This window comes from Odocoileus virginianus, chromosome 18 (genome assembly GCF_023699985.2).
Source record: "Odocoileus virginianus isolate 20LAN1187 ecotype Illinois chromosome 18, Ovbor_1.2, whole genome shotgun sequence".
Classification (NCBI taxonomy): Eukaryota; Metazoa; Chordata; class Mammalia; order Artiodactyla; family Cervidae; genus Odocoileus; species Odocoileus virginianus.
The window spans coordinates 55,210,311-55,225,252 of NC_069691.1; the positions used below are offsets into that span (position 1 = coordinate 55,210,311).

At 38.7% G+C, this 14,942-nt stretch overlaps 1 protein-coding gene across 1 annotated transcript; it reads left to right on the forward strand.

The window, feature by feature from the left end:
- Positions 1-7,227: 7,227 nt before the first annotated feature.
- On the forward strand, positions 7,228-10,409 carry IZUMO3 (IZUMO family member 3). Its single transcript, XM_020901174.2, has 7 exons — positions 7,228-7,700; positions 7,837-7,911; positions 8,060-8,149; positions 8,366-8,383; positions 8,815-8,895; positions 9,303-9,393; positions 9,706-10,409. Exons 1-7 carry the CDS (start codon positions 7,469-7,471, stop codon positions 9,839-9,841), a joined length of 723 nt encoding a protein of 240 aa, XP_020756833.1. The 5' UTR covers positions 7,228-7,468; the 3' UTR covers positions 9,842-10,409.
- Positions 10,410-14,942: the final 4,533 nt, after the last annotated feature.

Sequence of the window (14,942 nt, forward strand, 5' to 3'; positions counted from 1 at the left end):
AAACAACATTTAGAACTGAACATGGAACAACACACTGGTTCAAAATTGGAAAAGGAGTCCATCAAGGCTGTATACTCTCACCAAGTTTATTTAACTTATATGCAGAGTTAATCATGCAAATGCCAGGCTGGATGAAGCACAAGCTGGAATCAAGATTGCCAGGAGCCTCTTGATGAAGGTGAAAAAGGAGCGTGAAAAAGCTGGCTTAAAACTCAATGTTCAAAAAACTAAGTTCATAGCATCCAGTCCCATCACTTCATGGCATATAGATGGGGAAACAGTGGAAACAGTGACAGACTTTATTTCCATTGGCTCCAAAATGGGCAGATGGTGACTGTAGCCATGAAATTAAAAGACGCTTGCTTCTTGGAAGAAAAGTTATGACCAACCTAGACAGCATATTAAAAAGCAGAGACATTACTTTACCAACAAAAGTCCACATAGTCAAAGCTATGGTTTCTCCAGTAGTCATGTATGGATGTGAGAGTTGGACCATAAAGAAAGCTGAGCGCTGAAGAATTCATGCTTTTGAACTGTGTGTTAAGAGAAGACTCTTGAGAGTCCCATGGGCTGTGAGGAGATCAAACCAGTCAATCCTAAAGAAAAATCAACCCTGAATATTCATTGGAAGGACTGATGCTGAAGCTAGAGCTCCAATACTTTGGCTACCTGATGTGAAGAACTGACTCATTGGAAAAGACCCTGATTCTTTTCCTTAGAAAAAAGACCCTAAGGAAACACAGAAGGCAGGAGAAGACAGGGATGACAGAGGATGAGATGGTTGGATGGCAGCACTGATTCAATGGACATGAGTTTGAGCAAGCTCTGGGAGATGGTGAAGGACAGGGAAGCCTGGCGTGCTGCAGTCCATGGGGTTGCAAAGAGTCGGACACGACTGAGCAACTGAACAGAAACAATATACACAAAGGCGAACCTATACGAAAGGTAGAAAATCATCCACATACAAAGCTAACAGAAAGCACAAAGACAAAGTAGTAAAATCATCTATATCCACAACAAGCAATAAAGGGATACATAAAACAAGTAGAGTAATGTATGACAGAAAAAGACAGTAATCACAAGGGGAGGATACTGTAAATTGAGGGTTTTGAAATTAAGAGATAAGCAATTTAAAACAATCACATTTACAGAGAGAATGCTAAATAAAAACCTTATGGTACTCATAAACAAAATCTATAATATATATATATACTTATACATATATATATATACATATATATATATATATATATACACACACACTCACACACTTAAAAAGGAAAAGGAATCTGAACATAACATTAAAGATAGTCATCAAATCACAAGGGAAGAGAATAAGAGGGGGAAAAAAAGAGTAGCTAGATGAATACAAAACAAGACCCATATACAGGCTGCCTACAAGAGATTCACTTCAGATCTAAAAACATGCATAGGCTGAAAGTGAGGGGATGAAAAAAGTTATTCAGTATAAATGGAAATCAAAAGAAAGCCTGAGTAGCAATACTTACATCAAAGGAAATAGATATTAAAACAAAGACTTAAAAGAGACAAAGGACAGTAAATATGATCAAGGGATCAATCCAAGAAGATACAACAATTGTAAATATATATGCACCCAACAGAAGAGCACCTAAATATATAATATAAATATTAACAGAAAAAAATGAGAAATTAACAGTAAAATAATAATAGTGATAGACTTTAACACCTCACTTATATCAATAAACTGATCATCCAGATAGAAAATCAATATGAAAACATCGGCCCTTAAATGACACATTAGAGCAGAGGGCTTAATTGATATACGAGAGCATTCCACCTGAAAGCAGCAGATGACACATTCTTTTCAAGTGTACATGGGACAATGCACTTACTTATCTTCAATTAATCTGCAAAAATGGAAGCAAGACTGTACAATGGGGAAAAGATAGTCTCTTCAATAAGGTGCTAGGAAAACAGGACAGCTACATGTAAAAGAATACAATTAGAACATTTTCTCACACCATATACAATAAACTGCAAGTGGATTAAAGGCCTAAATGTAAAACCACAAACCATAAAGTTCCTAGAAGAAAACATAAGCGGAACAGTTTTTGATGTAAATCATAGAAATATGTTTTTGAATCTGTTTCCTAAAGCAAAGGAAATAAAAGCAAAAATAAATAAGTAGGACCTAATCAAAGCTTTTGCTTAACAATGGTAACCACTGACAAAATTAAAAATCCTACTGAATGGGAGAAAGCATTTGCAAATTATATGACCTAAAGGGGTTAATATATATAAACAGTTCATACAACTTGACGTCAAAGAAAAAAAAAAAACCTGATTAAAAAACAGATCTGAAAGAACATTTTCCTAAAGAGGTCATGCAGATGACCAACAGATGGCCACATGAAAATATACTTAACGCTCGAAACCACAATAAGATGTCACCTCACACTTGTCAGAATGGCTATCATCAAAAAGACTACAAATACCACACATTGGTGAGGATGTGGAGGATTCTTCTGTTGGTAGGAATGCAAACTGGTACAGTCACTGTGAAAAACAGTATGGAGGTTTCTCAAAAAAAAACTAAAAGAAGAATTACCATATGACCCTGCAATTCTGTTCCTGGGTACGTATCCAAAAACACCAAAAGCACTAATTTGAAAAGATACATGCACTCCAGTGTTCATGTGTGTGCTTAGTCGCTTAGTCGTGTCTGACTCTTTGCAACCCTGTGGAACATAGCCTGCCAGGCTCCTCTGTCCATGTGGATTCTCCAGCCAAGAATACTAGAGTGGATTTCAGTGCCAACCTCCAGGGGATCTTCCCAACCCAGGGATCAAACCCAGGGCTCCCACCTGGTAGGTGGATTCTTTACTGTCTGAGCCGCCAAGGAAACCCAAGAATACTGGAGTGGGTATCCTATCCCTTCTCCAGGGGAACAGGAATCGAACCAAGGTCTCCTGCATTATAGGCAGATTCTTTACCAGCTGAGCTACCCAGGAAGCTATGCCAATGTTCATAGCAGCACTATTTACAATAATCAGGACATGTAAGTAACTTAGATGTCCATCAACAGATGAATAGATAAAGAAGTTGTGGTACATATATACAGTGGAATATTACTAAGCCATTAAGAAGAATATAGTGATGTGGATGAATCTACAGTCTGTCAAACACAGTGAAGAGATCAGAAAAAGAAAAATAAATATTGTATGTTAGCAAATATATATGGAATCTTAAAAAATGGTACTGATGAACCTATTTGCAGGGCAGGAATGGAGATCCAGATATAGAGAATGGACTTGTGGACACAGCAGAATAAGGAGTGGGGGGACGAATTGAGAGAGTATCATTGACGTGTGCACACCATCATGTGCAAAACAGACAGCTGGTGGGAAGCTGCTGCATAGGGTAGGAAGCTCGGCTCGATGCTTCATGATGACCTAGAGGGGTGGGATGAGGAGCTGAGGGAGGTTCAAGAGGGAGGGGAAGTCTGTGTCCTTATGGTTGATTCATGCTGTTGTACAGCAGAAACTAACACAACACTGTAAGGCGATTATCCGCCAAGTAAAAAAATAAATTAAACTGAAAAATATCTCCCTAATCATTGAAAATCCAGCCTGTTTTAACAATGAGTTTAACTATGGACTCAACCCATCTTACCCAATACACTAAAATGAACTACTTCTAGTACTTAAAACCCCTGCATTTTCCTTCTTAGTTAAGCGGACACTAACTTTCTTCTCCGATGTGTATTCCCTTGCATGATTTTTTTTTTTGGAACTTTGAGGATATCTGCTCCATTCTCTGCCAATGTTTTGGTATCTTTAAGGTAAGGTTTGGAGCACCCCACTTCTGATCAGCTTGTAGTGTTTGCTGAGAAACTGCATGTGGAACACTGTGAATCTGTCCTCTATTTCCTTGGGGTCTAGTGGCCTCTCCTAACAATTTGGTCCCAGCAAGGCCAGAGGGTTTGCTGCAGATTCCTCTTGCTTTCCTGACCTGGTTGCTTGCTATCCAGATCTTAGACGAGGGACCCTTTATCTAGAGCTTTAATGATACACACTGACAGGTTCCCCCAGATACTGAGTTCACTTATATACCCTTGCCTAGTAGCTAGTAGGAACATACTCCTTTTTGCATGCCATATGGGAAATGGCATTGTCTCAGGAGTACCTTCTATTACCCAGTCCTACAGGCTTTTCCTTAGCTACTACTATCCACGTGTGGGCAATTGTATAGCTTCCACAGCCCCTAAAGGGTGCAGGGCAAAAACTCCTCTCATTATTTCCTTTAACCAAACATAGCTTCCCTTCTGGGACCTGCCCAGAGAGAAGACACTGTGACAGACATCTCTGCTTCCTTTACTTCTCTGCCCTCATTCTTCCCACAATCCCTATTAATCGGATCAACTACATTTTAGTTTGATTTCCTACCAAATAGAGATTTCTTCAAAGACTTCTGGGCGCAAACCTTATGACTCTTCCTAAATGATAAGCGGAATATGGAGGCATTGGCTTAATAACAATGGAATATAAATGAACAGGAATACAGAAAATAATGAAATTATTTTACTGTGAAATATCTGGCACATAGTAATTATTTAAACAATTAAACCTATGATTATTATACTACCTAGAAAGATAATTTACAACATAGCCAAATAGCAATTAATAGCTTCCAAATCTCAGTTTTCAATCAGGAAAGAGGTTAATATTGCCTGACAGTGAGAAATACCCAGGTCATTTGCCAAACTTGTAAAAAATCCTGTGAAGTGCTAAGAAAAGCAAGGCAGAAGGGCACAGCTGGGCAGATAAACTCTGCAGGAAGCTTGAGCCACAGATATTTGTTATTTTTATTTTTTGTATGGATCTGGGATCTACCAGAGAATGTGGGCAAATTACCGTAACAGCTTCTTGCTCTTCTTTATGCAACCTGTTCTTCGGATTTTAAACCTCAGGGCATTATGTTACAATACCAAGGCCAAATGTTACACCACCAGTGATCCTAGCCCTTAAAAGAGGGACCCTCTAATTCAGGGGTCCCCTAGCCCCAAGTGTCAGGCAGGAAGTGGTCTGCGGCTTGTTAGGAACCAGGCCACACAGCAGGAGGTGAACAGCGTGCTACGGAGGGAAGCTTCATCTGCTGCTCCTCATCCCACCCATTACCACCTAAATCTCCCTCTCCCAGGTTCCGTGGAAAAACTGTCTATGAAACTGGTCTCTGGTGCCAAACAGGTTGGGACCACAGTTCCAGCTGATAATGCTATGTGACCAAAACCAAAACATACACAACACTGACCATGAATACTTTATCTGTGTAAGAACCACCAACAGGCAAATATATATTTGGTAAATTATTATGAATGCATATGCTATTATGCATCTGAACTCAGTCTCTCTATAAAAAATTGCTCCAGACTCAGTGTTGTTCTGTCTTCCCCAGACCTTTGTGTGTGATCTTCACCTTCAGCACACACTGCTGTCCTCTGCCTACTGTTTACTTCATAAGGGTAGCACTTCCTCCACTATTTTCCCTTACATATGCACCCTTCAATTACAATCTCTGCCTGACTTTTTTAGGAAATGGCTTGCTATTTCCAGACTTCCCAAGATTACACAAAAGCCAAATTAATTTTTTCTCTCATCCTAACAGTCTTAGATTGCAAATTTAGCTGGAAAGGTAATGCAAAAATAAAATGGTAGATGGGCTACTAGGTCAGAGTCAAAGAAATATGCCATGGAATGAATAACTATTCAGTAGTATGATAGAGCTTTACGAATCCAATCCAAAATGAAAAGCATGTAGTGTTAACTGGAAGATAACTATAACATGTATTTTTCTCTTTTGAATAATAGCTTTTTCTTGGCCACCTGCCTGCCAAGTTTCTTAACCTTTTATTCTCCAACTTTGGTTTCCAAAGTTACTTTAATCCCATTAACACACATACCTTCAGACCTCAGCCTTTGAAAATCCTTTGTGGGTCATCGAAAGATGAAATCATTGAGCCAAGGGAACATAAAGCCAGATCAAAGAAGGGCCAGTTTTTGAACATGAAAGAATTTGAATTAAACACTCCCCATCTTCCAATTTATCAAATTCCAAGAGTCTGCTTTCTGTATTATTCCAGAAAATTTTGAGAGGCAACAGTTAATGTATATATAGAGTTTGAAGTTAAGCAGATATGAGTTTGAATCCAGATCCCAAATCACTCAATTATTTCGATCCTCAGTTTCTTAACTATAAAATGGGAATAACCTCTCAGAGTCTTGCTGTGCCATGAGGACTTGGGAGAGTCTATCTAAAGAGTTTCCAGCACAAAGTTGGGCGCATGGAAGGCACGTTATTAGTGGCAGTTCTTTAACTTCCTTCACAATCTTCTACTCCAGGACTTTGCCATACCTTAGGTTTCAAGTCTACCACCAACCCTTGAGGACCCTAGGGTTTCCTAGTTTCCAGGGAGTCACAGCCATACATGCAATATATTAGAAAAGAGGTAACTAGTCTGGAAAGTCTGCAAAGCAACATTAATTTTTTCATATAGGAAAGAAAATTCTTATTCAAAAAGCTTTAAACCAAAGGAAAAACAGGTTTATTAGGTCGTTTTCCATGGAAATTGCTGGAGAACACAGCCCACGGTAATTGCAGTTGTATTCTTATCAGTTATCACGAGCATATTCAAAAGGTGCCTGTTAAAGAACCATGAATTTTACTGGAGTCTCACTTATCACCATGTATTCCTCACCTGATGTTTCGAGTTTTCTGGTTCCAGGTTCTCTAAAAGAAGAACAATATCTAAAAAGGTTATATAGCATGACTGGAGAAATATTCCTGCTGACAAATGTAGTCTAAATTTCTGCGAAATTATCAATTGTATCAAAACCATTATTATCTATGATAATTATATGTGGATTCCCATTTCAATTTTCAACAATATTTTTCAACAATACTGCTACCTTAAAGAATTGGGGCCCTAAGCAAATCAATATTCTGGGTTTTCTTACCTCTTCTATTAAAGCAGAACTTGGGTTAAACAAACTAAGGTCCTAAGATATCTCTTTCAACATCCACTGATATTATGATACTACTTAAATGATCAGGAGGGGTGTGGGCACTTGCTAAGAATACAAGTAAGAGAAAGGGTTAACAACTGTCTTCTGAGCTGTCTCCCTGCACAGAACTCTGCTTGTGTGAGCTCAAGACTTCTCTCTCTCATTCTGGGTTCCACACTTAGAACTCAGGTACTACTCCCCAGCTGGTAGTTCCCTCTCTCTGGAATGAAGGACAAAAGTCAGAAAACAACCAAAGATCCTTAGAAAAATGAGATTGCCTAGAAGTGGGATGGAAACGGAGGGAAAAGTGGAGTCAGACTACCCAAGACAAGGCTCTCATTGCTGGAGTTTTGAAGGAAAGGGAACTAGGTGAACCAGTTGCCAGGACAACCTGCTGTTGGGGCAAGGGCAGTTGGGGCAAGGATATGGGAGACCTTCGGCTGCTCCTTCTCCTGCCCCTATCCCTGGCAGCCTTCCATGGGGTCAAAGGCTGTTTGGAATGTGACCCCAAATTCATCGAGGAAGTTAAATCCTTGCTTGGAAAGCTAGTGCCCCCAGAAGTCCCAGGCCGAACTCATCTGCTTGAACGGCAGATGAAAGAGATGATCCGTTTAAGCTTCAAGGTCTCCCACAGGGACAAGATGCTTCGGGTGTTGGGTGAGGGAAGCCTAAGCCCCTAAGAATTTTGGGAGCTAAAGGGAGAAGGGAGGAAGGGAAGAGAATGCCTGGGGCCACATAATTTCCTCTGTAAATGTAATTAACCCCCACATGTTCCTTTACCCCTCCTCTCTAGCTGTTCAAAAGGTTGTCGATTTGAGAACATGGCTGAAGAATGAACTTGATAAACTGAGCAAGGAAACATGGAAAGGTGAGGTACTGTTTCAATGCTAAAACAATGTATTGCCCAAGCAAGTTTGAGATCAATTCACTGGGGGAAACAAGGCAAAACAATTAGGATTAAATTATGAAGGGAAAGGCCACCCCTCTTTTCTGATGTCCATTCTACCCCTTTTCAGGTGTCTTTATCCTTCAAGGCAGGCTTCTCGATATCCGCAAAAACCTGGACTCCAAACTGGAAAAACTATTAAAGACATTCTCTGAAGTTGGTAATATCAGATGTATATCTAACACCACTGAAATTATGTGAAAGGAATAGGAAGTGAGGGGTGAGAGGAGGAATAGGGATTCACATTAAAATAATCCAGAATGGGTGGAGGGGTGGCTGGAAGGTAATGGGTAACCAAATAAAGACTATTTGAGTATAAATATGACAAGCTTTAAGTTAAGTCTAAGCTCATTAGATCTTTCTGGTTCTCTTTTAGCTTGTTCTGAAGACTGTGGTAAGTACAGTATATGCAGTGCCTTTGGTTCCAGTGCATATTTCCCCATCTCCTTTATCTCCTCTACTTGTCACACTGAGAACATAATTCCTAAAGCCATCAGCTACAAGGCGGAATGTCAACGATCTGTGACAACAAAATCTAGCTTATGAAATCTCAATCACTCCATATAATTGGACGTGCTCAGAGTCCTTCTATACCAGAGTTTTGAATCCATAGCCCCAAAATAAGCTGAGGCATCATCTCCCCACTTCTTCCCAGAGATTAGGCTTAAAGTGTTGATCCATCTCTAAACTTGATAGCTAGGGGAAGAAGAAAGTTACAACAGTGTAACTAATGGAATGCCCGCGATCTAATTCATACTGGTGCCTAAGTTAAGGCAACTCCATGCTGCGGCCCCTTCCAACTATCTTTCTTCTTCTCTCCATCAGTCGTGACTGAAGGTCCTATCCTGGATTGTTGGACGTGTCTTCGCATCACCTCTCGATGTTTCAAAGGAGAATACTGTGAAGGTAACAGAGATTGTTGTGTGGCACTTTGAAAGACCAGGGATCAATGAGTTTCTCATTGATTCGGTCAACAAATATTTGTTGATCACATTCTATGTAGGTCATGCTAATGCTACAAGTAAGAGCTAAGATGCTGGACTAAATTTGTGCCAGAAATGAATTATTGGGCACTAGGTCACTGAAGAGCTTAGAAATGAAAAAGTGTACTAAAGGTGGAGAAGTCAGGCTAGGGGTAGTAGAGAAAAATGTTTTGCAGAGCCTAGGAGTCTTAAGAAAGAGCAGAATAACGAGGGAACAGGATATAAATGGTGAATAGAACAATTTTTAAGGTTAAAAACAGTCTTACGGATAAAGCTCTCAAGTTACTAACTTTCCCCTCCAGCTCACTTTTTTCCCCTTTTTTCCTCCAGAGGATGATCCAAAGAAGGCTGAGAATCGAGAAATTGGACTATTTCTGATATTATTAGCAGAAGTTGTAATATTGGGAGGTGTTTTGCTACTGTGAGTTTTCCTGCTTTTAAACACACACTGGGTCAAGCATTTATTTGGCAAAGAGACTGCCCAATCTTTCCCCTTCTTCCAATGGAAATAAGGGGAAAGAAGTCATCTCAAACTTTGGGATATCCTACTAATAGGAATGAAACAGATAAAAGTTTGATGAGATAAAAGTTGGAACATAGAAATGGAGGAAGTGTGATAAAGTATGAGAAAAAAAGCTTGTAGAGGAATTCAAAAAAGGAAGAAAAAAATAGTTACAATTTTTTAAAGAATTGGGCTACTAATATTTAAATTGGGATTATCTTATCTCTCTAGATTCCATTTTTGCATCACTCACCGGAGGAAAATGAAGGCAATACGAAGGTCATTAAAGAAATACTTGGAGAAGAAACTTGAAGAATTAATGGGGATAATGGATGAGAAGGAGACAGATTTCAGAGGCAGAAAATAAATACACAGACACAGGCAGGAGGTCTTTCATGATTCTCTTATGTGTTGACTCCAAGTAGAAAACCAGGAATTAAGCTCTTTTGCAGTCATAAAGTCAAAGTATTCTAAAACTGAACTTAGTTTCTCTGGTAAAGATCCTTTCTGATACCCTGAGGGCAACAGAAGCAAACATTTTACTGGAAGTTGGACAGAAAGCAATGCTAGTATGCTGCAATGCACATGAAAGATGATACACTGCATAATAACAAAGAATAAATGGTAATCAAAGATTCGACAGAAGATAATAAAGACGTAGTTTTATTTCTCATTCTATCAGTCTAAGCATCCAAACAATGGACTTAATGTGTGTAACTATTACCAACAAAATTTTAAGTATGGTTTTCGGTCTTTTGTTTAAAAAAGGGCAAAATAAAAGAAGTGGAATCAATTTTCTGATAGTGTAGACTCCATTAAGGATAATGATGAAATAGATGAAAAATTGATGCTTGCAGAATGGAACCTGTCATTTTTCTAAACCTGTTTTTTTCTATGATGTCAACCCATGTTCAACTTATTATAAATAAAGTTCTTTGTAATCACATTTTTAAAAAAGAATGCATGGTTGGTAACTCTCATTAATGTCTTTAATCAAAATTACTTTTAAATGTCTCAGTTGAGTTCACTTCAGTCGCTCAGTCGTGTCTGACTCTTTGTGACCCCATGAATCGCAGCATGCTAGGCCTCCCTGTCCATCACTAACTCCTGGAGTTTACTCTAACTCATGTCCATCGAGTCGGTGATGCCATCCAGCCATCTCATACTCTGTCGTCCCCTTCTCCTCCTGCCCCCAATCCCTCCCAGCATCAGGGTCTTTTCCAATGAGTCAGCTCTTCACATGAGGTGGCCAAAGTATTGGAGTTTCAGGTTCAACATCAGTCCTTCCAATGAAAACCCAGGACTGATCTCCTTTAGGATGGACTGGTTGGATCTCCATGCAGTCCAAGGGACTCTAAAGAGTCTTCTCCAACACTACAGTTGAAAAGCATCAATTCTTCAGCACTCGGCTTTCTTCACAGTCCAGCTCTCACGTCCATACATGACCACTAGAAAAACCATAGCTTTGACTAGATGGATCTTTGTTGGCAAAGTAATGTCTCTGCTTTTTAAAATGCTGTCTCGGTTGGTCATAACTTTCCTTCCAAGGAGTAAACGTCTTTTAATTTCATGGCTGCAATCACCATCTGCAGTGATTTTGGAGCCCCAAAAAATAAAGTCTTTGATTGTTTCCACTGCATCCCCATCTATTTGCCATGAAATGATGGGACCATATACCATGATCTCAGTTTTCTGAATGTTGTGAATTTTTTCACTCTCCTCTTTCACTTTCATCAAGAGGCTCTTTAGTTCTTCACTTTCTTCCATAAAGGTGGTGTCATCTGCATATCTAAGGTTATTGATATTTCTCCTGGCAGTCTTGATTCCAGCTTGTGCTTCATCTAGCCAGGCATTTCACGTGATATACTCAGCATATAAGTTTAATACTTATGGTGACAATATACAGCCTTGACTTACTCCTTTCCTGATTTGGAACCAATCTATTGATCCATGTCCAGTTCTAACTGTTGCTTCCTGACCTGCATACAGATTTCTCAAGAGGCAGGTCAGGTGATTTGGTATTCCCATCTCTTTCAGAATTTTCCACAGTTTGTTCTGATCCACATAGTCAAAGGCTTTGGCATAGTCAGTAAAGCAGAAGTAGATGTTTTTCTGGAATTCTCTTGCTTTTCAATAATCCAACAGATGTTGGCAATTTGGTTCCTCTGCCTTTTCTAAATCCAGCTTGAACATCTGAAGTTCATAGTTCATGGACTATTGAAGCCTGGCTTGGAGAATTTTGAGCATTACTTTACTAGTGTGTGAGATGAGTGCAATTGTGCAGTAGTTTGAGCATTCTTTGGCTTTGCTTTTCTTTGGAATTGGAATGAAAACTGACCTTTTCCAGTCCTGTGGCCACTGCTGAGTTTTCCAAATGAGCTGGCACATTGAGTGCAGCACTTTCACGGCATCATCTTTTAGCATTTGAAATAGCTCAACTGGAATTCCATCACCTCCACTATCTTTGTTTGTAGTGATGCTTCCTAAAGCCCACTTGACTTCACATTCCGGGATGTCTGGCTCTAGGTGAGTGATCACACCATCATGATTATCTAGGTTATGAAGATCTTTTTTGTACAGTTCTTCTGTGTATTCTTGCCACCTCTTCTTAATATCTTCTGCTTTTGTTAGGTCCCTACCATTCCTGTCCTTTATTGTGCTTATCTTTGCATGAAATGTCCCCTTGGTATCTCTAACTTTCTTTAAGAGATCTCTAGTCTTTCACATTCTCCGGTTTTCCTCTATTTCTTTGCATGGATCACTGAGGAAGGCTTTTCATTGTAGAAAATTATATTGAAAGGACAACACATTTGCCAGATTTTGTGTTGTTTTCATGTTCGTTTGCTTTAGTGCAGCCTTTAAATTTCTTGTTGTTCCCTCCCACCCCTCTTCTACTTCATTCTCATTATTCTCTTTTAGAAAACCTTGGTTAACAAGGATATATCTTTCATTATTTTATCAAAACATAATTGGTTATAAGCAAACAGATAGACACACATACATATAAATACATTTACATATGTAATTGCTTGCTTTTAAGAATTATGCACACTTACGCATATTGATTTTCATAGTTATATGTTTTGTGACAATTAAGCTAACTGATATCAAAGTCTACTCACATTTTGGTGGTTGTGCACAATACCATAGTGTGATGGTGCCATAATTATTCTAACATTCCTCTATTTTTGGTATTCTCTTCATTAGCTTTTTTTTAGTCACTATAAATAATGCTACAATAAACACCCATGCAATAAATATCTACTTACTGATTCTCCCATTTGTAAGAGATGATGTTACAGAACTGTAATATCTAAAGTGAAAGTTATATGTTCTTCATCAGAGTCTGCCCACATATCTCCATTCCAACTTACAGAACCCAATTATTTCTTAATTTAATGCCCTCACTTAAACAATAGGCACCTAATAAGGCTGGTATTCAACTTGCATTGTAATTCAGCCAATAGAAGGATAAGGTCCTGTGTTTTATTTTCAGCAATTTCAACCCTGCACCTATAGGATATAACGTTCTTCCTCAGAGTACAAGAAGCTTCCAGGTCCTATATGTGGGGTCTGAGCTGAGAGAATCCCAGAGTTCATCCCTTGAGCACTGTGTCCAGTAAAACAGAAGCGACCAATCAACATCATCATATTCCTTAGTTTTCAAAAAATGTTCGAAAGTATCATATACAGAATCACCCAACTTATGTCCTATAAATGACTGATTAATAGTATCCAATGGAAATACTTTATATAACACTGTAAACAGTTCATGCCAAGGACTCTCAGGGCTCTCCTTACTACTGGCAGTAAGTTATCAACATCTTTAAATCTAATAGGACTAGAAAGTCAATTCAAAAAACTCAAAACCAATCCTGAAAACCCATCTTTAAAATTATATTCCTCTAGAACTACCCTTAACAGAAAATCTGCATTAGTCTGGGTTCTTCAGAGTAACAGAACCAGAAAGATAGATCAATAAACAGACAGACAGACAAAAAATTTAAGAAGATTTATTATAGGAATCGGCTCACACTATTACAGATACTGAAATAATGTTATCATATACAGTCTACAAGTTGGAGACCCAGTGTCATAATTCACTTAGAGTTGAATGTCTGAGAACCAGGAGGAATCTGGTATGAGTTCAAGAGTTGGAAAGCCCAAGAACCCAGGAGATCCCCTGGCTGAGGGCAGGAAATAACAGATGTCACAGTCTGTTGATTTTGTGTGTGTGTGTATGTGTGTGTGTGTGTGTGGTGTGAGAGACAGAGAGAGAGAGAGATGGAAAGAGGGGGGAGGGAGGGAGAAAGGGAGAAAATGTGCCTTTTCTCCACCGGGGCCCTCAGTGGATTGAATGATGCCACATACTTTGGTGAGGGACAGATATTCTTAACTTAGTCTACTGATTTAAATGTTAATCTCTTCCAAAAACACCCTGTCAGACAAACCCAGGAATAATGTTTTGCCAGCTATTTGGGTTTCCCTTAGTCCAGTAAGGTTGAACACATAACAATAACAATCACAAAACATTACTTATCAAATCTTGTGAAGAGTGGCTAATTATATGCATTTGAGATGAATTTTCTTTCATATATCATAAAGAATATAAAAACACTGAATAGGGCATTCTAAGTAGCTAGGAAAAGAACAAAGTAAACTCAAAAAATGTACAAAGGGGGAAGTTAGACTGTACCTGAATGAAACAAAAGGCGGAATTTAAAGAGAGAATACCAGATGCTAGTAAGTCTTCATCCAAACACAGAAAAAAATTTTTAGAAGACACATTAAAAATTTAGAAATAAGAGAATCAAAACTATAGACAGAATTTATTTTTATCTTAAGAGACTCTTTAAAACAACTAAATGGCAATAACATAACAAAACTTGGATGAAATAGATGTTTTAATAAAAGCACAAATTAACAATATTGACAAAGGAAGAAAAAAAATAACCAGGTTGCCAAAATTCTTTAAACAAATTTAAAAACAGTATGAACACTACTGAAAAATTCTTAAGGAAAAACCTGAAATGAGCTATAAAATGCTGCCTTTGATTTTTATCCAAATGGTGAAACTCTGGTTTCCTCCCACCTTAAGTGCATGGTGCTCGGTTGTTTCCTTCACTAAAGTAAGTAACTGGTTGTTGCTGCTTAGTCGCTAAGTCACGTCCAGCTCTTTGTGACCCCATGGACTGTAGCCCACTGAGCTCCTCTGTCCATGGGATTTCCAAGGCAAGAATACTGGAATGGGTTGCCATTTTCTTCCCCATGGGATCTTCCCCACCCAGGGATTTAATCTTTATCTCCTGCATTGGCAGGTGGATTCTTTACTGCTGAATCCCCAGGAAAATTTAAAAAAAAATACAGAAGGACAAACAGTTTTGAAGAAAAGGGCTGAAATTTAGTTTGGAAAGTAAGTATCAACTTTGTTGGGGTCAAAAACAGACATCTATTCAGTGTTTGGATTT